A 23,178-nucleotide genomic window follows, 5' to 3' on the forward strand; every position below is an offset into this window, starting at 1 on the left:
ATCGCTATTTATGCTTGATTATTAAAAACAGATAGACGTATAAGCGAAGGTTGAGAGCAACATCCCACTCTTCTTTCTAATGACAGGTTTTGACTTCATTATTTTTAGAATGACGCAAGGGTCATGCGAGTCTGCAAAGATTTTATAATTCCTAGGAAGTTGGCGTCAACACGCTAAGTCTAGAGTCCACACGCTTCAAGAGACCGTGAGCCCGTTGAGTCGTCTCTCTTTTTTGTTAGTGTTCTCGAAAGACTTCTTACAAACCAAAAGCTTAATTGGAACACCGGGAAAGAGTCATTCCAATGGGGTAAGAAGCTTTTGGTCATCAAGTGCCATCAAATACAAACAGCTACACACACACACACACACACCGTGCTCATAATATCAAGAATGTGAGAAGTATATTCTGATATTAAAAGACCATAATAATAGCCTTTTGTCATGTAATGCTCTGAGATGTACATGAGTGCATTTTGTGATGCATCGCATCGGAATCTACTGCTGACACAACACAAGCAAGTTGATGAAATGATTGGAACCTGTTTTGGAAAAACATGGATGACAGAGATCACCATAAACATGGGGGATAAAGCTCAAGTTTGAATGGTTGCAATAAAATTTCAAAATGGTCACTTTATCACGATTATGCTTGCATTGCATCGCTTTAACAAATGATGGCTACTGCTACAATCAGAAGGGAGTACTGGTTGATCCAAATAAGGGATAACCACAGCTTCATAGTTTGCGATCTCTCTTTCTGATACAATAGATTCATATACACATATCTATAATAGCTTCAGTTCCAGAGCTGTCTCCCTGCATTCTTGCAAGACTTCAATGCTGACAGTCTTCTGGCTTGGATGCCTCTCCCCATATTTCAAGGATCGTGAATATATCATGTCAATGCTGTTGTGCTGATAATAATGTCAAAAAAGCGATGGAATTGTTGGTTCCAGCAGATGGGCGACCACCAGCAAGTCACCATGCTTCTCTCCTTTCCACATTTGCAAATGATAACCAAGGTTCACTTACTGTGTAGTAGGTTTCTGAGAGCTCGAGCATTTACTAGTTTTTCTGCCAAGGATTATAGTGCACTCTTGGTCATAGGCAAAAGGAGAGACAGGAATAAGCAAGCCAACAGAGCAACACACACAAAAAAAAAGGGCATAATTACACACAAAAAAAATTCTCACCGGAGATTCATGCGAAGTTCCTCTGCAATAAAATCTGAAGAAGCACCAGTCGAGAATCCTAATCTAAACATGAGTTCTTCCAAGCGTTTCACATCAGTTAGGTAAAGATATCCAACCTATTAAAAGATAAAGTTCAAAATCCTCGTCACATAGGTAACCCAACTGTTTTACGTAGTTATGATCACTGGTTCCAACATCAGCATGCCAGACATTAAAACAATTAATTTAGAGTTCTTTGCAGAAATGGCCTTGCAGCCATGACAGACTAACTGATGCAAAATTTTCTTACCCCCTTGAGTTCATAGACAATGCTACCTACCAGCGTTTCAAGTGAAGATGCTCTATTGTAGACAGCTACACCAGCTCGTTTTGTAGTTCGTGATTTGCTGGTAACCACATTTTTTCCCCAACGAAGAATGTCCCTGTACAAAAATTACGGAACACATGATGTCATATGCAGCTATAGTTAAATAGCCAGCAGTTGTACAACACTACCAAAATCATATGCAAAAGACAATTAAAAAGATGAGTATAACTTAATGATTATTAGCCAAGAATTGCGGAACTAAAATCATGAACGAAGCAATAACTTCACAATACAAAGGTCAATTTTAAAGGGTATTATCTTAATTTGCACGTAGAAATATCACATTGAAAATGCTATCACATCCCTCATGAATATTTGTTTATCATTTGCAAGAAAGGCATGATTCCTGCATGTTGTGTGAATAATGATCTAAATCTTAACTATATGCACGTTCGTGATATGTTACTATATCTAAAGGTGGCAGTCAGGTCAGGTCAGATTGGATACAGGTCGAGTTTGGATATGGGTCAAAACACTGTCAACCCAAAACTGATGTGTTTATGAGACAAGTCAAAACTCTAGACCCGAACTCGACCTTTTTATCAAGCAGGTATCTCCATCCAACCAGCATAACTCGTTTAACAAACGAGTCAAATCAGATTAAATAGGTTAAATGGTTTAAGCAGGTCTTAAATATGTTAAATGTGTTTCAAATGGGCTAAGTGGCTCTTAAATAGGTCTGGTCCCGACCCGATCCAACTATTAAATGAGTCAAAATAGATTAAACAGGTTAGAACTCTAAGCTTGGACCTGGCCTATTTAATAAACAAGTTAGGTTGAGTTGACCTTTTATGACCCGGACCTGTTCTTGCCAAACCCAAACCTGCTTAAATGGGTTGATTGCAGGTTAGGTTGGCAGGTCGGCTCATAAATTGCCATCCTTAACTACGTTCATGGCTAGTTGTGAATGTGATATCTATGGTCCAAGTCTTGAAATCAAAAAGGTTTCCCGTTAAAAAACCATCTTCGCTTACATTTTCTATTTATAGAATTTTAACACATACTTGATGAGTCCAATGCCCTGAATGACATAGAAATACAGACCATCCAAAAAGTTGATTTGATCAGATTATAGCAGAAAAAACAAATATATAATAACAAATATAAGCAATTGAGTACAGAGTTGTCAAATTCCTGAAAGAAAACAATTTGAAAGAACAGGTTTTGGATATGATTGTCATGACTGAAAAATAAGCATGTATGACAATTGAATTAGTAAGATTTTGAATAAACTATTTAGCTATAGTCATCGAAACAATTCAGGGTTTACATGAGCAAGGAAAAATAGCAACTAAAACTTAAGAATCTTGCTTTAACCTTTCTTCTTCAGTTAAGTAGTCATCATCAAGAAGCTTCTTAAACAGAATATCCTGAAACACAAGACAAGTATGAGAACTTCCAAGGCATAAAACATCAAGAGTAGTAATGCGTGAAAATGCTCAACAAGAAAACATACACCAGAACTGTTGATATGAAAAATAAAAAACAGTCAAGCGATGAGAGATACTAGCATGTACTGTCAACATGAAACAGTACACGAAAAATAGATTTAAGTTTAAAAACATGAAAATGGGAAAAGAATGTAATTTGATTTCAAATAAGGAGGAAGGTTGTGCTGGAAATGGACCCAAAAGTAAGAAAAGAATGGCACAGATGTCTATATTAAAAAGTACATCTAAATGCTACACTTACAGGGTAAAAGTCCTGAGAAGATGTCAAGTCAGGCAGGTTTACATTTAACTTGAAAACAGTATGCTAACAAAGCAATGGAACAATCATCACATAACTGATTTTACTAGACATACAGTTAGATGCATACCTGTGCTTCACAGCATACTACTTTCATCACGCGTTCATTATACTCGTTGATACTTAAAGGTGGATACAAAAAGTGCCTCCGAGCATACAGCTGCATATTTAGACCAAAACACTTCTAAATTTTGCAGCAACAACATATGAACTAACAAATCAATAGAAAGAAATTAGCGACAGATAGTATTGTCCAGAAACTTTTTGCTATATAGGCAAGAAAACTACAGCCCACGATCTGATAGTACCAGTTTGACAAAATTGGAGTTCAAGGGAGTCTCAGTAAGCACTTCCAAGGAAAAATCTTGATAATCACCAAAAAGACATGGTTTATTCTGCATTGGAATAATCCCATAGATCTACAAAGTAGGTATCTTACATTTTCTGAACTTTACATCCTCAATCAATATATTTGACATATTTTATCTTAAATTTTTTTTTATGATCCTGGAAAATTTAGTATACACTTCATAATGTAGTGTTTCAATATTATTGAAACAGACAGAACTTTTCTGCTCCATAATTTAAGTTTATTTAAATAGGTCATCTGTTTGAAAGGAAGTTTAATATGTCACAGCGCATCAAGTATTTTCACATACTAGCTATGCGATTTTCTGATATAAGGTAATCCTGTCATTAGGTTGGTAAACCGATGCCATTCAGTAACAAAGAGGGCTGAAATATTGAGACACACACAACTAAAAGAAAGGGACTACTTTACAAACAGAAGAAACCAATAGAGATTATTCCAAACCTGAAGTCTTCTTAAAACAAAGCCAATTGATAGGAATCTTGACAACACAGCACCTGCAATTTAAATAGGTTGGCTAAACAGTTCAAGGACAGATATGGAACAACCAACCAAAAGAGGATCTGGAAGATATGTGGCAAGATAGGGGAAAGCTAGGACACATTGTAGTCTTTGTTATCAAGAATTGACTAAAGAATACTCGATAACATAAGAACCAGCAAAATATAAAGTGGACAAGTAGTTCAACGACAGAAAAGGAACAGTAGATATGAAGAGGACATGGAATATCAGTAGCATGGAAAGTTAACCTTCAGCGCTAATATACTAAGACTCTCGGTCATTTAAAATACAAACCTTTGGAGGATGAAGGTGCGCAATTAAAATTGTGGAACCAACAAAGAGCAACAAGATCTCAAAGTTAACATGGAAAGGACTCGTAAACAACCAGCGAATATGCATACTAAAATGCCCACGTGGACCTTAAATTATGACGTCCGAGAATAATAGATGCAATTGAATCTTGCACTGAGTGATTAAAACAAAATTTCCATGGCACCATATTCCTAAAGACACCTGATGAAACTGAAAAACAAAGAGACCATAAAAAGGCTTAGTAGGAAACCACCATAATACACTTGGATCTGGTGTCTACTGTCTAATAAACAGATCATAATGGATAATAGTGCTGTGATCTCTTAGCAAGCACACTTAAACTCTGAAATGCTGCTCACTTAATCCATGCTAGAAAAGCATCATGAAAAATAAGAGCCTATGTTAAAGAAATTGGCTCCTCCTCGACTGCCCATGGTCTTCATGGCTAGCCTCCCTTTCATAGACTCTAAATAAAGGAGATATCTATAGGCTCCACTATGTATGGTTGCTGTACGAACCTACCATTATTGGTGCTAAACGTGGTCTTCAACTGGTAGCACTCCCACCACAGCTCCCCAATATTCCTAAGCTTTCTAATGCTCATTGAGATAACAATTGATATCAGAATTCCTGTGAAATAACTTTGATTTGGTTAATATATGCTCACGCTTTTCCCTATTTAGTAGCAATAACAATAACACCACTGTTTTTCCCTTCCAAGATGTCATGGTTCCTATTGATAGTGAGATTGTTGATCTTTTGCTCCAACAACCCAGTCAATTCTGATTTCTACTCTCGTTTTATTGAATCAGATACCTTCCCCAAAAAGAATCATCACAAGATGAGCATAACAATCCATACAGTTCAGTTGTTTAAAAAACATAGCATTACACAATCATACAAACGTGCAACATCAAATGAGGAAGCACTTCGATAATATGATTACTGAAAGAAAGAAGCAGAGGCTATCAAAATCGATACGCAACGAATCAAATATAAGAAGCTGGCACTTGCTTATTTGAGGATGGAATAGAAGCTAAATTGCATTAAAACCCTATGGGCAGGCTGGATCCCCGGACAGAAAAAACCTTTGAAGGCCTTTTCCAGATACAATACATTCAGTATGCAACTAAATCAAATAAAGTAAAAATGAGAGAGAGAGAGAGAGAGAGAGAGAGAGAGAGAGTTAAATATAGTCACGGTATTGTCAAACCAAACATAGGACCAAAGAATCCAGAAGAAAATCGAACACCAGTTCTACCTCATAGATGCAATCTCCCAAGTATGCCAAAGAAGCAGCATTATATATGGACCGGGGCTTTTTCACTTTAGGCGCAACCGGCAACCACCATCTCTCGTAACCCAGATATTGTTCATCCGATTTCTCTGGTTGCAAGAAATACAAAGTCGTAATATAACACCATATATACATGATAAACGACTGAAATTTCCCAGAATACAAATAAAACACAAACCATTTTCATAAGTACATTAAGAACCCACAAATTCGCACCTATGCGAGATGTTAGACCAGAAATTCTCCAAAATTTCTCCCTTTTTTCAAAAAGGGAAAACGAAAAGAAGAGAAAATAACAGAACTAGAGCTCGCTCGAGGAAAGAGAGAGAGAGAGAGAGATTGAGGGTTTATGAGGGGTTTTGATGGCAGTTCGGAAGTACCTATCTGGGGGCCGTCGCTGCGAGAGATGAGGGGGGCGGAGGAGGGCAGCTTCTCGTCCCTATCGAGGACAGCCGTCCTCGCCATCGCAGGCGGCGCCGTCGTGGTCGGAGGAGTGGGGAGGCGCGCGGGCTTGGGGGGTTTTGGGATGTGGAGGGGCTTGGGGCTGGGGTTGGTGTCCCACGAGGCCCGGACCAGAACCCCTACTCTCGCATAAGCCATGGCGGTCATGGCCATGGTTCTTGGAGGTCGATGGACGGGGTCTCCTCCCTTCTCTCTCTCTTCTCTTCTTCTCTTCGCTTACCAAATGCAAGGAGATGAGGCGGTCCGTATCCGATTAAGCCGAAAATATCCATGGCCGCAAGTCTCAATCCGAGGGCCCCCAGCCCACCAGAATTCTGACCTGGTCCCGTTCCGCATTTGAATTGACGGAGGTTTTGACCCAGCCCGGCCCGGCCCGGCCCGGTTCAAATATTTAGGCCTCGAACAACATAGAAAGGCCCAGACATACGTAGGCGATTTCTGGCCGGAGGAGGTAGGGTTTTCTAGAAGACTCCATGGAACTTTTACCGCTTGAGATATTTTAGCAAAATATTTAGGAGTCTAGATGTTTGGGTTAGATATTTCCTTAGACCAAGTTTGGAAAGGGAATTTGAGGTTAAATAATGATAAGTTTAGATGGGATTGGCCTTTACTTTCTTTAGAGATTTAATGTTCTCATTCCACATAATTATTACATTTTTGTTGGTTTTTTTTTTTTTTGGATGCATGCATTTCGGATATAGGAAAATGACGTTCAGATGAAATTTGAGGATAAGTACCCAAAAAGGTGAATACCAACTATTCTTCATTTATTTGCAATATAAATTATTTCAGAGAATAATTAAAATATTATTATGATGATAGAGGATATTAATTATATATTTGTAAAATTATATTTCAGTCATGGTAAGAAATTGGAGTAGCTTTATTCATATTATAATATTCATAAAATGTGGTAAGATTAAAATCTTGTAATATTAGCATACAATATTGTGATTGAATAGGTACAATAGAATTGTTGCATATACAAAATAATATAGTATTTGTAACATAAAAAAATAATATTGTAAAATATGAGTTTTATATTATACGATGAATCATTATATCTTCATCGACAGTTGATAAAAAAAAGTCAGGAAGAAGCCTCCAAGGACCTGATAAAAAAGACCTCATAGCATTGAGAGAAGAAATGGTGGATCATAGATTAGGGTTGTTGTGGCCAGAGCAAAGAGGGGGCAAGAAAAAGGAGAGAGAAGGTAATGAAAAATGATAGTGGATGGTATCATGCATGTTAGAGTTATTACTCCACTCCTATAATCTTCTTCATCTCTCTCAAAATGGGGTTGTTTCAAAGTTCTCATCTCCCGAAATGTATTTATCCCTCTGGTGATCTCATCCTTATGTCCGCTAAACTGTTGGTCTCTAAATCTAGTTAGGATAAATTGTTTATTCAGACATTATCCAAATAATAGATGGGGATAAAAATATTCTCGCCGCACTTTGAAACTAGACTTTATGATTTTTTATGGATATTTTTAGGCTTAGATATTTTTTTTTTTTTACATGTATTTCTAGGACTAGATATCAAATAGCATAACACATGTATACATTTGACCAAGGCCCAGAAATAAGGAAGAGAGCTTTATTTGTAACCAACTCAACTCTCCAATAAGAAAGTTTTTTTTTTTTTTTTTCCCACTATCTTCTTTGCCAAGTTTTAATCATAAGGAACTTCTTTTGCCAAGTTCTTTCTAAATGGGATATATTGCTGCCAAAGGATCTGGCGCAAGTCTCACGAAAGGCTTCATATAAGATGGAAAAGCTTACTCGCAGCCACAGGCCTTGACAAGGCATAATTCGTAAGTCCGTGAAAATAGACTCAAATTAGGTGCAGCCAAGAAAATAGTTTGAAAATAATTTAATTTTTCTTTCCTGATGCAAAATAAAAAAAATTACTCATCTCACAACTGCATATTTGAGTTATGATGAGAGATGGTACAATTTTTTCAGACCAAGTATATTTTCAAAGAGGCAAATAGAGCCGCGAATTAAATGACTTTATATGTGGCCAGCCACTTTTGAGATATCTTCTCGGGGATGGCGGTGGATCGCGCTGTGCTACATGTAGGGGAGATCACCGCGGCCACTGCTTGGTTCACTTCTGAGATGGCCAGGAACATCTGGGGTACTCTTTCCGCTGTTATAACACCTAGATTCGCCCTTATTTCATGGGTACCTCTATCCTTTGGTCATCTCAAGGTGAATTTTGATGGTAGTCGGTCGATGGATGGTGTCTCTGAGAGTGTGAGATTTGTGATTAGAGATTGTAGGGGCAGATTGATAGCCGCCGGTGGTCGTTGACGCATACCAGGGCTTATCGTTGTTGGAGCAGAGCTGCGGGTTGCTTGGGAGGGCTTATCCTATGCGAGGAGGATTCTCGGCGCCGCTTGAGTGCATCTCGAGGGGACTCTTTAGTGGTGATCGATTGGATCTAGGGGGTAGATAGGTACGGTGACGGTCATCCACTCATCCTTGAGACCAGGAGACTGGCTCAGGAGATGGGTGATTTTCATGCTACACATGTGTATTGGGAGGCGAACAGAGCAGCAGACTGGGTCGCCTCCTACGTCGCCTGACATTCCGGAGAGCTTCTTTGGACAACAGTAGCTGATTGTCCCATTTCATTGTTTTCTTTACTTTCTTTTGATATGGCTGGATGTACTCGAGTTAGAGTTATATGAACCGCCGTTTTAAAAAAAAAAAAGAAAAAAAAAGAAAAGAAAAGAAGAAGAATAAGGAGGAGGAGGAGGAAAGAAAGAAAGTAAGGGAAGTTGCCTAAAGCATTTAAAAATTTGTTGTTTATAATTTTATTAGATGTATCAATATTAGGATGGTATAAAATATCTGTTAAAAAAAAAACAAAAAAAAAAAGCGCACGGGAGGCCGTTATGCAGCGCCGCGGGTCGCCGACGATAAAGCGAGTCCGAATCCATCCATCCAGCCGGACCAGCCCCATTCCGCAAAATATATCGAACTTTTATATATATATTTGGTAAAAGGCAAAGATATGCAACGATCTTAAACGAGGCGGACGGACCCGGCCCTCGCTAAACCCTCATCCTTCGTTTCCCCTCGCCTTCCATTCCCCCGAATCCCAGTCCTCCGACCACTTCCGATCCCTTCGGTTCGGTCATCGTCGAATCTATTCGCTTCTCTTCTCTCTTCCAGCCCTTGCCGCGCCTAGCCCGTCTCCTATCTCATTCTAACTGAGCGACAGAGCGCGGAGAGAGAGAGAAAGAAAGAGAGAGAGGAGAAGAAACGGGACGACATGAGCCGCTACGACAGCCGTGCCAGCGACCCCGGATCCTATCGGCGAAGGTAATCCCTAAACCCTAACCCTAATCCATCAATAACAGGGGGAAGAAGCAGAATAAGGGGTTTCGATGGGTTTTTTCATCCTAGCCATGCCTTTCCTGTTTCATTACAGTGATGCGGGATTCGGGGGCGGTTCTCAGAGCTACGGCAGGGGCTACGAGTCCTCGAGCAAAAGAGAAGCGGTGGTTACCGCCGACCTGGACGGGCTGACCCCCTTCGAGAAGAATTTCTACGTGGAGTCCCCTTCCGTGGTGGCCATGACCGAGGCCGAGGTGGAGGCCTACCGCCGCAAGAGGGAGATCACGATCGAGGGTCGCGACGTGCCCAAGCCCATCAGAGAGTTCCGGGATGCCGGATTTCCGGGTAATCTTCCTTTGCTCATCTTTCGTGGAAAATAATCTTGTTCTTGCTCTGCAATTCTTTAAGTTGGGTGGGAGGTACTTTCTTCTTCCACGGAATTCTCGGTATGTGCGGGTCCTGAAAGATGGAATCTTGAACAAGAATAAGTCTTGGGCAGGTCATGTAATGGTTGGTGGGGCGAGTGAGTCAGATCTCTTTTGTCTCTTCATACATGCATATTCAAACATGTGTCGTTTCTCTAATGCATGTTTTCATGAGAATACCTGCTGAAGGGGAGAGAGTTTGAACATTTTTATTTTTATTTGGCTTTTAATGATCAAATTAGTCAAGGTGCATACAGTATGTATTAGTTTTTTTAACTTGATGGGTCTGTATTCGTGATACTTCAGGGTGATTAAAGAATTGATGCATGCCTCGCCAAGAATATCAACATACCTCGCTGATATATCAGATATGATTATTAAGCAATACAGTATAATCAGTAAAGCTCAGACTGCCCTTTTTAGATGCCAACTTAGTCTTTCTATTTAAATTTATCCCGATCATCCGAAAAATGTCATATAAAATAAACCATGGGAAAAGAAGAGGATAAGGTGGCATCTATTAGGAACCAGGGCCAAGAAATATTGCACGGCGCCCCAATTTATGCAAACTAAGATGACGTGGATATATAGCTAAAACTACTATTTGACTGATGCTTAGTCTTAATGCATTCATAAAAAAATTTTAAAGCATTTTATTCTTGATTTTTGAATGCACACATGTTCTGGTTCTGTTAAACAATTTAAATTCTCACTTGAGATTCCACCTTATGTATTGTACAATATCAGGGTTTGGTTGTAATAAAACCATGAGAAGAGAACCTCCCCAGGCCTCAACCCGTAGCACTTAATAAGTCAGAGCAGAGTAGGGTTTGGCTATTGTAATAAACTAATCAAGTAAGAACCTATCCCAGTTGTGTTCACTTATCATCAGAGCATGTGAATTGAGACCTTAAGGGGGATGCCAAGGAGACGCTCGCACGAAGTCTATGTGGAGAACTTATTCCTTGGAAAACGAAAACAAGCCAGTGGCTTGTGTACATTATCTTATTTCTTTCTTTCTCATTTGATTCTTTTTCTCTCATGTTTAATTAGACCATTTATGTTTTATAGAATTCATGTGCCTTGACATACATATGATAAATATATACATATTACATAGAAAGTTACATATGACTATATAACTATATTTTCCTCATGTTCACTAGAAGGCTTGGTATACAGGGTTCGCAAATTGATGTAACCTCATGCTCACATCGAGGATATATATGTTCTTTAGTTCATGAGCATGTTAGAATTCATCTATTTATCACGCCTCCTTGATTTTGTCAAGGACTGCACTCTGCTTTCCCGCATCATTGGACAGAATGGTAATCCCTGGACAGAGAAGGGAGAAGTTATTATTTTCTTTTTTTCTGACAGACCTATTATTATTTTCTTATATTATCTTTCTTTTTTATGTTTCTGCAAAATAGCTGCTCAAAGAACAGTTCTTTGTGATTTTATATATGCCTTATGTCTTGTTCAGATGATAACCTATTTTTGTATGCTGTCAATTCTTCAGATTATATTCTGCAAGAGATTAGTAAAGCTGGCTTTGTCGAGCCTACTCCTATTCAATCACAGGGCTGGCCAATGGCTTTAAAGGGTCGTGATCTTGTTGGCATTGCTGAAACAGGATCAGGAAAGACGCTTGCGTATCTGTTACCTGCGGTTGTTCATGTTAATGCTCAGCCAATTTTAGGTGGAATTATTGATCCATTTCCTGTTGATTGTCATTTAAATACACTTGGTGCATGTACAAACATCTAATTTTTCTGCTACAACAATTTTTTTAAGCTCCTGGTGATGGCCCAATTGTTTTGGTATTGGCTCCTACTCGTGAACTTGCTGTCCAGATACAACAAGAAGCAACTAAATTTGGGGCATCATCAAGGATAAAGAGCACCTGTATATATGGTGGGGTTCCAAAGGGTCCTCAGGTTCGAGATCTTCAGAAAGGTACATGATAATCATTTGATTGTTTATGTCTTGGAGTTCTGTATGACTATGCTTTTTATATATATGAAAAAACAATATTAGTGTTGGGGAACTGGTTGAGGTGGTATAATCAAGTTCAGTAAAGACTGAGAAGTCTGTTGTAAGAAGGTCGACTTAAATTTGTGTAGGGGGTTATGGAAATAAACAGATATACTGTGTATTGGCAGTGGTAGCCATTGACAAGAATGAAGAAAAATTATAAAACTGACTCTAGTAGATGAGATTCAACTTGCCAATTAAAAATGTTGTTGTGGTTATGTTATCTTGAAAAATGGAAAGCCATGATATCAATGCTTCTGTTTTTTCTAACACTTTATCAGGAGTTGAAATTGTTATTGCTACTCCGGGACGATTGATTGATATGTTAGAATCACATTATACAAACCTCAGAAGGGTAACCTATCTTGTTTTGGATGAGGCAGACCGTATGCTAGACATGGGTTTTGAACCTCAAATCAGGAAAATTGTTTCCCAGGTATGCTGACCATTCTTTCAACCATGAAAGTCTTTTGGCTTTTGGCACATATTACTATTACCTTCCATAATCCATATTAGACTTGTAGATTGAACAGGATAGTTGGCTCTCTTTTTCACATATCTTCTCTAGTTACAATGTATATCAATAGCATTTAACTGAGAATAACCAGATAAAATGGCATTTTAATAAAGGAATGGCCTTGTAAGTCTATAATCTGATACTTTACTTTTTTATTTTTTACTAATAAGAGGAACGAGCAGTGTGTCTTTTGTTGTGTGGCACACAGTTGTAGCTAATTGGCTTTGCTGAGATGTCAAAAAAATGTATCTGATGCACAGAAGACAATTTGCAAATTATGATATAAACAATTGCTTACTCTTCTTTTGTTTTATTAAGGGAATGGTTGGGGTTCTTGGTATCGGACCTCGTACCGATACCATCTTGGTGCAATGTTGGTATTGCCTGGCATGGGGTCGGTTTGGTATGGCCCATGTCTTGTGTCCTGGTTTGGTACTGATATGATATGCCTGGTATGCACTAGTAGAGACCGACCTTTTCACTCTATTTTATTATATACGCTTAGTGAAAAGTATGGTATGACATCCCATGGTTGGGATTAAGCTGACTTCAACAAGAATAACTTTAAACAAGAATCATATTCAATCAAGGCTTCAAATCTGCCGTGTGTCTTCAAGACATTTACATATTGGTGCTATACGAGGGTACCTCCCCTGTGTCTACTCATGGTTTGCTGATTCGGATGACACCCCTATGTTGATATAGGTCAATATTGGTGTAGATACAGGGTTGATATGTAAGAATATGGTCGAGATTTGAAACCTTTTATTCGAGCACTGCACATTATTTGTCCTTGCATATTCTACTTTCTGTGAGATTAATATTGTTTTAGTAAAGAAATTTGTTAGTATTATGACAACTTCGTGTCTTTTTTTAGTTTTTGATGTTGCTCTATCTTCTTTTTTCTTGTTTGTATGAGTGTGCCTATATGCATGTGGCTGTTTGATGGTTCTAAGTCCCTGGATGCATGCATGTAAATGCACACACAGGCTTGAACATGTGCTTGTGTCTGATGATATGCTCCATTATCGCAAAGTGGGATGGGGATGCATTATATGCATATACATTCAAGTTTGCAAGTATAGCATTTTTTTCCCCATGAGGGCGTGCACATGCATGTGCATGTCTTTGCATGAATGGATGCCATATATGGTGTTAAATCAATTAGTGCAAGGTGAGGACTTAGATGCATGATTTACACTTAGATTTAGATTTTACTGTATATATTTTAACTTGTGACACTTTGCGATGACTTCATATGTGAAATACATTTCTGTTACATGCGAAGATTCTTCCAGTTGCTAAACATAAGATAGATTAAGTGAATGCAGTCATTCTAGAATTATATTTAGTTATATGAGATAAAAACAACATTATTTTGGACATGTGAGGGAAACATGCTTGTGTGGAACATGATACACTAGATGCACATGTGTTTTTTTTTTTTTTAAATTTTAAAATATTTTATTCATATAGCTTTTGATGGTTGGATTAGTAATGATGTTAGTTATAGAGCAAATTAGCTGCAGTTGCTAAATCCTATAAAATTCTTTAGTGGTCACTTGCTTACTCTTCCATGACTGGTATTGCTAATTTTTGTTGGTTTGAGTGAGTCATATGAAGAACTAGCATGAAACCTTGCACTTCATGCATGCAACAATATTCCTTTTTCTGACATAATGTAATTTTAGCAGTTCTTTTGTAAAACGTGTGACTATACTGTATTGATTTCTTGTTTTCATATTTGAATACTGTCCAATGGGTTTATGCATTAACAAACATTAGTTTATTGGTTCCTTAGTTCTTATGAATTAATGCCAATTCCATCAGTCATAACAAATACAAAGGAGTTCCGTAATATAAGCTTTCCTGATAAACAAAGTCTTAAGTGATTTTCTTGAAAAGTTGATTTAGCTTAAAGAAAGGTTATTTTAGATCTGGGAAAGGATTCTCCAGAAGCACAGTGCACAAGTGCAGTGTGCTAGGTCAGATCTTTATAAAATACAAGTTCCTTTAGATTTTTCTTTTTTATTTTGACATGGTATTCTCTTTTTTAAATGAATAATCAAACTTTTGATGGAATTTTGCTCATGTGGATTTTACATTCATGTTATGAATCTCCAAGCTTGTCTCAATATTCTATATCCTTAAGTACACCTGGGAATCAACAAGGCTGAGATAGGTGTATGCTGGCCTGAGGTCAGGACTAAGGGCCTCCTAGTTGGCTTTAACTGGTCCTGTTGTTAAATTCCAGGTATAGTAGTGGTTTCACTTGACTCAAACAACCCTTTAGTATAGATTGGTCCTCCCGATGTGTTGTGTTGGAGAGTTATGACAACAATGGTTGGATGATGTGGAGGATGGATGGGATAGCAATTAAGTCCTGGTGGATGATGAGAGGAGGTGGGCTTGATATGTAAATGGTGAGGTGATGGTCATACCATGGTGTCATGTGTGTAGATGGGGGGAGGTGGGCAAAGGAAGGGTGTAGAAGTGGAGTGGGGTGGATTTTTGGTAAGAGTGGGAGAAGGTTGAGATATATATCACGTCGACGAGTAGATGACATTATAATGATTATATGTATGCAACGCTTTATATATAAATTGAACTTTGGATTAGGTTGAGCTAGTACAATGTCTAGTTAGCTTGCATCCTATGTTACCGATGAGCCAGAAACCATACTCAAGCTTGCTCGAATATCAAGCGGGGTGGATTGGGGGGCTGAATTTTCCAGGTATACTTACCAATAGTGCAGTTTAGCATCCCATGTAGTGCAACAATTAATTTTTTTCAAAAAGGGCTTTCTTGTGCATACGACTACTTCTATTGCATGGTTTAGGGAGGGTCAGATATATGCAACCTTATCCTGCAATTTTGCGGTTGCCTATGTATACGACCTCCTATTGTACATGTTGCAATAGTAATTGTTGACATCGATGCTATAAATGGAACAAACATTAGAAAAAAACACGTGCAAAGGGACAATTAGAGAGGTTGATAGAGAGCATCATTGAATTCAACTTTGAGAATAGTTATGCTTGTGGAATGAGAGGAAGGTCCTGGAGGAGGTGGAGGCTAGGAGAGTTTGCTGAAAGTCTTGCATGTTTCCATGTTTGGAGGGCCAGTAATTTTGCGCTGAACCAACATGGCGGACATCCTATAAGAATTATGGGAATGGGATTTTTTCGTTGAAATTTTACTGACCTTGCAACACCATTTTGCTTGGTAATATTACAAATAAGTAGATGAGCGCATTGACATATCAACAAAGAAACAAAATTGATCCTCCTGCCTCGCATTGACAGCAAGAATGGATCTGAGGAGCAGGGCAAGATGTGTGGATGGTTTGACGTACTTTGTCATAGAACTTTAGAGAAAGAGAAAATAAATAGAAATACCTGGCCCACAGCAAAATAAAGAATAGAGCGATAGGAAACCAAAAATGTGTACCTCTATCATGCATAGTCAGTATCTATCTTCATATCTGGCACACCCACTATGATGGATGTTAGATCAGATGGCTATACCTTGGCACCTCATTTGATGTATCCTGAACCTGTTCTATGGTAGTGCAACATGTATTAGCACTGCATATTCGATCTTTGGGCCCTATTTGATGATAAACCTGAATAAAGTTCACCTTTTCAGCTCCAGTATGGTTTATTCAGCCAAACAACTTTGTACAGACTGAGATAGAACTTCATTACTGAGCGGTGCTTTTGGGATTTCAGTGACACCTGTTTGGTACTTATTCAGCTTTAACTGGGTTAGCAATATTTGGAGGAAGGGGTTGAATAGTTTTACTGGGTTAACAAGGAATAAATGCTTTTTGGAGTAAAGTTTTTCAGATATTTGGCTTAAGTGTTTTAGGAACCAAGCAGGGCCTAAGAACATCATGGATGAGCAGTTGTAGAATTGATGATCAGTTGATGTTACTTGCAAGGCTATGTGACATGCATGCAAAGGGATAAGGTTTTAAAAGAACTTTTTCATGACTATGAATACCTTTATTTCATAAATAAATTAGTAAAAATGGATGCATGACTAATAAATTGTCGCTTCGTTAATTTATGGAGACTTCTTGCATCTGTTTCTTGCAAAGTCTGTCTTGCTTGTGTGCTTAGTGTTAAGGAAATATGGTGTTGTCCAGGTTCTTATAAAAATTGATATTTGTGCTGAGGATCTAATTAAATTAGCAAACATGTCATTCATGACAAAAGTAACAGAACACACTTTTACCTTTTCTATGATTGTGATCCCCCCCAAAAAAATCAAAAAAATAGATCAGAACGAATGCTTGTTTACTTAATGGTGCTTAGTACAAACTACTATGAAGAATAGGCAACCTTCGCAAAAATTTATTACTAAATTCAGACTAAGGTTTCAAGTCCTAACCCATGACAGTTGGCAAATATCATTCCTGTCCAATGTGGGCATGCAGCATAGGTGAGCATGAAGCCTCTTTTTTCGGTAAAAAAAATCCAATTATTTTTTTTTGAAAATAAAATTATAGAAGAGTAGTGAGCCCTTTTTATTTTTTTTTGTTTTCAAATTGATATGGCCTGGCAGGTATTCCAACATGTGTTGTGCTGCCTGGTGGCCGACACCAGCACTTTTGTCCTTAAGTCAAACTATTAATCTTGGACATTAGAGAGTCCAAAGGGTGTTGTTGTCAATGGAACTTGCATTCAATGGAACTTATTGCAGGCAACCAACAGTCATGTTCAATTTACTTGCTAACATGAAATACTGATGGTTCTATCATGCGAAATTCTGTTAATTGTAGAAGAAACTACATACGAGGTTTTTCTCATTTCCTTTAATCTTATTGCTCATGACTTCAGAAGCTTTATGCTAGATTTGAAAATGTTGACAGATACAGATGCCAAGTATCTAAAGTTCATGGATGTCTTAATGAATTTCATGCTTGATTGAAAAAAAAATGATAAGGCATTAAGGCTACCCATCTTGGTTCCATTTAAAGGACATTTTTACATGCATTTATAGTGTTTTGACATTGACCTTTTAAATTCAGGAGTGCTTCTTTGGCCCTTTGATATGTATGAGAAGGCTCTCTGGTTTTAGTATAGAGTGTTTCTAGAAATTGTGGGGTGCGGATAGGAGTAGGAGCGAAGCCAGAGATCTGGGAAAACTTTGGATTTGGTCTTACATATGGTAGGAGGGCTTATCTATCATTATGGGGCTGAAATTATTTTTGAATCTGTTCTATATCTTAATTGAGGTTTGGTTAAATTTAAAGAACTCTTTTTTTTATAAGAAGAATGTAACAAGAAGAGGGATAAAGTAGGTGTTTCATATGACTAAAATTAATAAAGGAAGAGAAAGAAAAGGAGATTCCTGCTTTAATCACTTTGATGCTATTGTTGCAATGAGTTGAAGTAGATGCTGAAAGTTGCTATTACCATGGAGGGATTCATTAACAAGGAACATGGTTGAAAATTTACCATGGACAAGAAAAAAAGGAAAATTGGGCCTCCATAAGAATCGGTAGTTTTTTGAGAAGAGAAGGTAAGGAGAAAGTGAAAGGAAGAGAGGGATAAGGAGAACATATTTAAAATTAATCTTAGGAAAAATAAAGCAATAATCAATATCTGAGTTACAAATTGGACCTCCTAAGCATGAAATATTATGAGGCCAATAGCGTGGGAGGGTGTGCAAGACATGAATATGAATGTGCATGCATACAAACTAAGGCAGATTAAACATAATATTTATTAAGTTGATTTAATAACATTAATACTGAATGGAATAACATATCTATGGCATTCAAGTGTTCAAGTTACCATGTGGTCTAATTTTTCCAGATAAAGATATACTGTTCAGATCCTTACTGAAAATGACAAATCAACAAGTTAATTATGTTATATTTCGCTTAGGGTTGTCTATGATATGTCTGGGCCCAACATGTTACTGTTGCAATCTAGCCGGGAAAAAAGATAAGTTATGGTAATTTGCAATTCTGATCTATTAGAAAATTTGAGTCCTAGACCTTTGGTTCCTGAAATACTTTTGCTTCAAGAGTATGAGATTGTATTTTATATGTGGCTAAATCCAGGGACCTGTCCCTTGTAGGTCTATAACCTAGAAAATGCTTTTGGAGCGGGTGACACTGTTGCAATCTAGCCGGGAAAAAAGATAAGTTATGGTAATTTGCAATTCTGATCTATTAGAAAATTTGAGTCCTAGACCTTTGGTTCCTGAAATACTTTTGCTTCAAGAGTATGAGATTGTATTTTATATGTGGCTAAATCCAGGGACCTGTCCCTTGTAGGTCTATAACCTAGAAAATGCTTTTGGAGCGGGTGACACTGTTGCAATCTAGCCGGGAAAAAAGATAAGTTATGGTAATTTGCAATTCTGATCTATTAGAAAATTTGAGTCCTAGACCTTTGGTTCCTGAAATACTTTTGCTTCAAGAGTATGAGATTGTATTTTATATGTGGCTAAATCCAGGGACCTGTCCCTTGTAGGTCTATAACCTAGAAAATGCTTTGTAAGAGGAAATTCCGAAACCAATTTATTTTTAACCTTTTTATTTAGGGAATGACACTGGCTATAGCCGTTAGCTTACCCTGTTGGTCATACTGTTCAAGCACATCCAACTGAAGAGCAGCCCTTGAGGTTCCATGGACCTGGAAAGAGTCTAGATGAAGAGGGAAGAATGCCAGTTATGATACGAACAATTTCTTTTGCATTTACAGCTCAAATGATAAGCCAACAGGCCAGATGAAACCCCGTTGGCAAAATATCAAATCTGCCATGATGAGGAAAATGAAAAATAAGGGGAAGAAATAGAGAAAGTTCAGGTGAAGAAGAATTTAGCAGATCTGGGCAATTGTGATGGCGACATTAGTGAAGATGGCAAGCCTATTAGCTTTTGCCTCTTGTCCCTATTTTAGTGTTTTTTAAAAATTTTTCTCAAGGTTGTTTTATATTTGATGAATCTATATAAGAGTTAGCTGCCGACAGAAGGTCCATACAGTTGCATATTTTTGAATCTTAAGTTAATGTTCTATTATTTGGAAGCAACATACTCAAAGTCAAAGCGCTTGCCGAATTACATCTTGATTGTCTAAAGCCATATCATGCTTGTTTTCCTGAAATATGGCTCGGCTCATGTGATATACATGACTGATTCAAACATATGAGTACTTGAGGGATGGCTATTAGTTTATCAACTGACTGTATATTTGAGATTATATTGTTGTCGTGATTCTTCTTTTTTCCCCTTTTTATTTGAGTTGATAACAGTCTTTTGATCGACGTCGTTCTCTTGCTCCCTCTATGTAAAATATTATCTACAAGAGGAGAATTAAGATGAGTATATTCTTTGAATGGAGAATTTGTAGAGGTGATCCTTTAGATTATATGTGCTCTAGATACCAGTATCTCTTATTTGTATGGGTACTAAATTTTTATCAAGTCTTATTGCCTTCGTGCAATATGACCGCCTTTATCTTTCAAATTTCTTCAAGAAGAGGACGCTAATTGGTGAGGCACTGTCTTGCAAGTGAATGAGGAGACATACTTATTTTTCGGTTAACTAACTGTTCTTGGAGAGAGCACTTTTGAACTTCAATGCCTGTTGAACTGCATGAAAATTAGATTAGAAGGTGTTTTTGTTTATAATGATGAAATTATATTGTGGTGTTCTAGGGCAGAGGAGGCTTGGCAACAAAATCAAGGCTATAAGAAATTCTTTTTTGTTTTTGTGCTTATGCTTTTTCTTAGATATACTGCCCATTCTGCTTTCATTTTAATCAGGTTTTTTATGCTTTCAAAGCTTGTACCATTTTTCTTTGCCGCTATAAGCCCTTACGCATTTTTTTAGTTGGTTGTGCATGTTTTTTCTCAAGAGATGAGTATCAAGCATCAAATTACACTCTCGTTTTCTGGTTCTTCACCATAACCAGGAATGCTGTTTGCTGGCTATGATTTTAGAGAAAATTTATAGCATTCAAATATATATAAAAATTCCTACACTGTATCAGAACATCAGTGAAACTTTGTGCTGGAGAATTTGCTATCAGTTTCATCATCCAGCCAGCAAGCCATAAGCTCTTGAGATGCAAAATCTTATTGTTTACATTATATTTACATGTTGTTGTGAAAATATCTGATTCTTTGAATTGTTCTTTTTTCCATGGAGTCTTGTGGATAACTAGATTGCATTTTTATTTCCATTTTAATGGAATTAAGTTAGGGAATTGGTCTTTTTCTTCCCTCGAGAGGGGGGAGACCAACCTATACTATAATAACCCAAGTTCAGATTTTTGGGAATGCACCACGCAAGAATCAAGCCTAAAATCTCTAGTTACTAAGTGAGGATAGTGACCAATGGGGCAATCCCCAACTCATAGGAAATAGGGAATTTTTTCAGCAGTAAATGATGTATAAAGTGAAATTAGTCAGTTCATTGATTCTGTTTGGCTTTTCTTGTTCTGCAGTTGTTTGGAATATAAATATCACTTTGGATCCCTAATGTTTTAGTTCATTTCCTTCCAATAGATTCGTCCAGATCGTCAAACTCTTTATTGGAGTGCCACTTGGCCAAAGGAGGTCGAACAACTTGCAAGGCAGTTCCTATACAACCCATACAAGGTAAATGTTGGGGCCAAACAAGGCGATGCACAGGTGGGTTCGTTGCATTATATCATCTTTACCAGATCTGACAGAATTGGCCCTGACGTGACACAGGTGATTATTGGTTCCATAGACTTGAAAGCTAATCATGCAATTCACCAGCGTGTTGAGATTGTCTCAGAGGGTCAGAAATATAACAAGTAGGAAATCCTATATATTGGTAAGTTTGTTTGGATGATATATAAATCTGCATGCTAATTCACCTCTCCGGTTGCTCTCAGATTGATCAAACTTCTGGAGGATATTATGGATGGCAGTCGGATTCTGATATTCATGGACACAAAGAAGGGCTGTGATCAAATAACGAGGCAACTACGCACAGATGGCTGGCCTGCCCTGTCGATCCATGGTGACAAAAGCCAAGCTGAAAGGGACTGGGTCCTCTCTGAGTTTAAATCAGGGAAGAGTCCTATAATGACTGCTACTGATGTCGCTGCTCGTGGTTTGGGTATGTGAACATGAACGAAATATTCTTGTGAAAGCTCTGAATGCAAGGAGTTTTGCTTCTTAACTATACTGTTTTGTATGTTGGTGACAGATGTGAAGGATGTCAAATATGTGATCAACTACGACTTTCCTGGATCATTGGAGGACTATGTCCACCGCATTGGTCGAACAGGAAGAGCTGGGGCCAAGGGAACGGCATATACCTTTTTTACTGCAGCTAATGCAAGATTTGCTAAGGATCTTATTAATATACTGGAAGAAGCTGGGCAGAAAGTCAGTCCTGAACTGGCTGCAATGGGTCGAGGTGCCCCACCTCCTCCTTCAGGTTAGTGCTTCTTGCACTTTGTTTTCTCTTTACCTTCTCCCAAATTCCACACACTGCTACCAGCCATATCTAATGAACCATAAAGTTGGCTATCAGTCAATGTCTTTACTAGCACTAGTTGCCCAACTTTTCTTATCAATAGGAGCAATATGACTGGCTAAGACCAGAAATAGACTGATCAGTCCATCACTTAAATTGCTGTATGCAATGGCCAGCATGCTGGATCCGTATTTGACAAACTATGAAGGTCTCCTGGCCAGTGGATTCTGGTTTGTTGATTGTGTCATTACCAGTTGAAATTTGATGGGTGAATTTGGAATCCTACGAACCTCATCAGACTAATCAGATGGTTAAGAGACCGTGGTCTAACAACTGAATTGTGAACAGGTCATGGAGGATTTCGTGATCGTGGGAGGGGTTTTGGTGGTGGTCGTCCTTGGAGCTGATACATTCCTAAGTTGTCAATTGATTGAGCAATCATTTAATGGAAGGGCTGATTGTTGCATTCAAATGGTATGTATCTCTTTTTAGCTGACATTGCTATTATTTTGCCATTTTGGCATAGTTGACTCTTAACCAGTGAACTGATGGGGCATGAGGATGGAGCTGATGTTTTCACACATGGAACCCCATTCCGAATTGGGAAATGAAATATGTAGCATGTAACATAAGATGTGGCTGCTGTTTTAAAGATCTTTAGGCAAAGGGTTCACTGGCCTTTAACATTACGAGGTTAAAGTTTGAAAAATTCGGATATTAAATTGATCAAGTTTTGTTCTGCACTTAGCAATGTACGCTTATTTTACAAAATATAAATGAGAATGTACGAACAATTTTCAACCCTAGCACACTAGAATTTTGTCGATCATTATAAGGCCCGTCATGTGGATGCATCAGCACTTGAGATGCACCCATGCACGTCCCACGAAGGTTACGACTGGTAGGTAGGTCCTATGCTATACCATTAGTTGGTTTTGTTTACTGTGCAGTTTTCAGAGAACTTGGATCTTCTGCCTTGAGCCCCCTTTTGTCTCCACGAACCATGGTAATGCCATAGTTTAGGCACACATGATAATCTCTCGTTGTTCGGGTAAATCCTATGTCTGCCTTCATTTTTAAATTTCTAGGCAAGCTGAATTCGAGGTTGCATTAGAATGTTGG

General features: G+C 38.1%; 2 protein-coding genes across 4 annotated transcripts; one reads left to right on the forward strand and one right to left on the reverse strand.

Moving 5' to 3' along the window:
* Nucleotides 1-587: 587 nt before the first annotated feature.
* Nucleotides 588-6,489, reverse strand: LOC103718646 (uncharacterized). 3 transcript variants are annotated; one of them, XM_008807560.5, is made up of 7 exons: nt 6,170-6,489; nt 5,754-5,878; nt 3,380-3,469; nt 2,878-2,930; nt 1,513-1,615; nt 1,194-1,309; nt 588-1,074 (listed from the first exon to the last, which is right to left on the reverse strand). In XM_008807560.5, the coding sequence occupies exons 1-7, from the start codon at nt 6,402-6,404 to the stop codon at nt 1,029-1,031; spliced, it is 768 nt and encodes a 255-aa protein (XP_008805782.4). In that variant the 5' UTR covers nt 6,405-6,489; the 3' UTR covers nt 588-1,028. The 3 variants fall into 3 exon arrangements, with proteins under 3 accessions (XP_008805782.4, XP_088578818.2, XP_008805783.4); XM_008807561.5 differs by having other exon boundaries at nt 931-1,096; XM_088722692.2 differs by lacking the exon at nt 3,380-3,469.
* Nucleotides 6,490-9,162: 2,673 nt separating this feature from the next.
* On the forward strand, nt 9,163-22,803 carry RH20 (DEA(D/H)-box RNA helicase family protein). The gene is made up of 10 exons (XM_008807564.5): nt 9,163-9,587; nt 9,697-9,947; nt 11,550-11,729; nt 11,825-11,986; nt 12,346-12,500; nt 21,111-21,203; nt 21,300-21,385; nt 21,467-21,693; nt 21,784-22,017; nt 22,405-22,803. Exons 1-10 carry the CDS (start codon nt 9,538-9,540, stop codon nt 22,461-22,463), a joined length of 1,497 nt encoding a protein of 498 aa, XP_008805786.1. The 5' UTR covers nt 9,163-9,537; the 3' UTR covers nt 22,464-22,803.
* Nucleotides 22,804-23,178: the final 375 nt, after the last annotated feature.

Source organism: Phoenix dactylifera, chromosome 5 (genome assembly GCF_051530095.1).
Source record: "Phoenix dactylifera cultivar Ajwa chromosome 5, Ajwa_hap1_PhDact_Kaust_v1.1, whole genome shotgun sequence".
Taxonomy (NCBI): domain Eukaryota; kingdom Viridiplantae; phylum Streptophyta; class Magnoliopsida; order Arecales; family Arecaceae; genus Phoenix; species Phoenix dactylifera.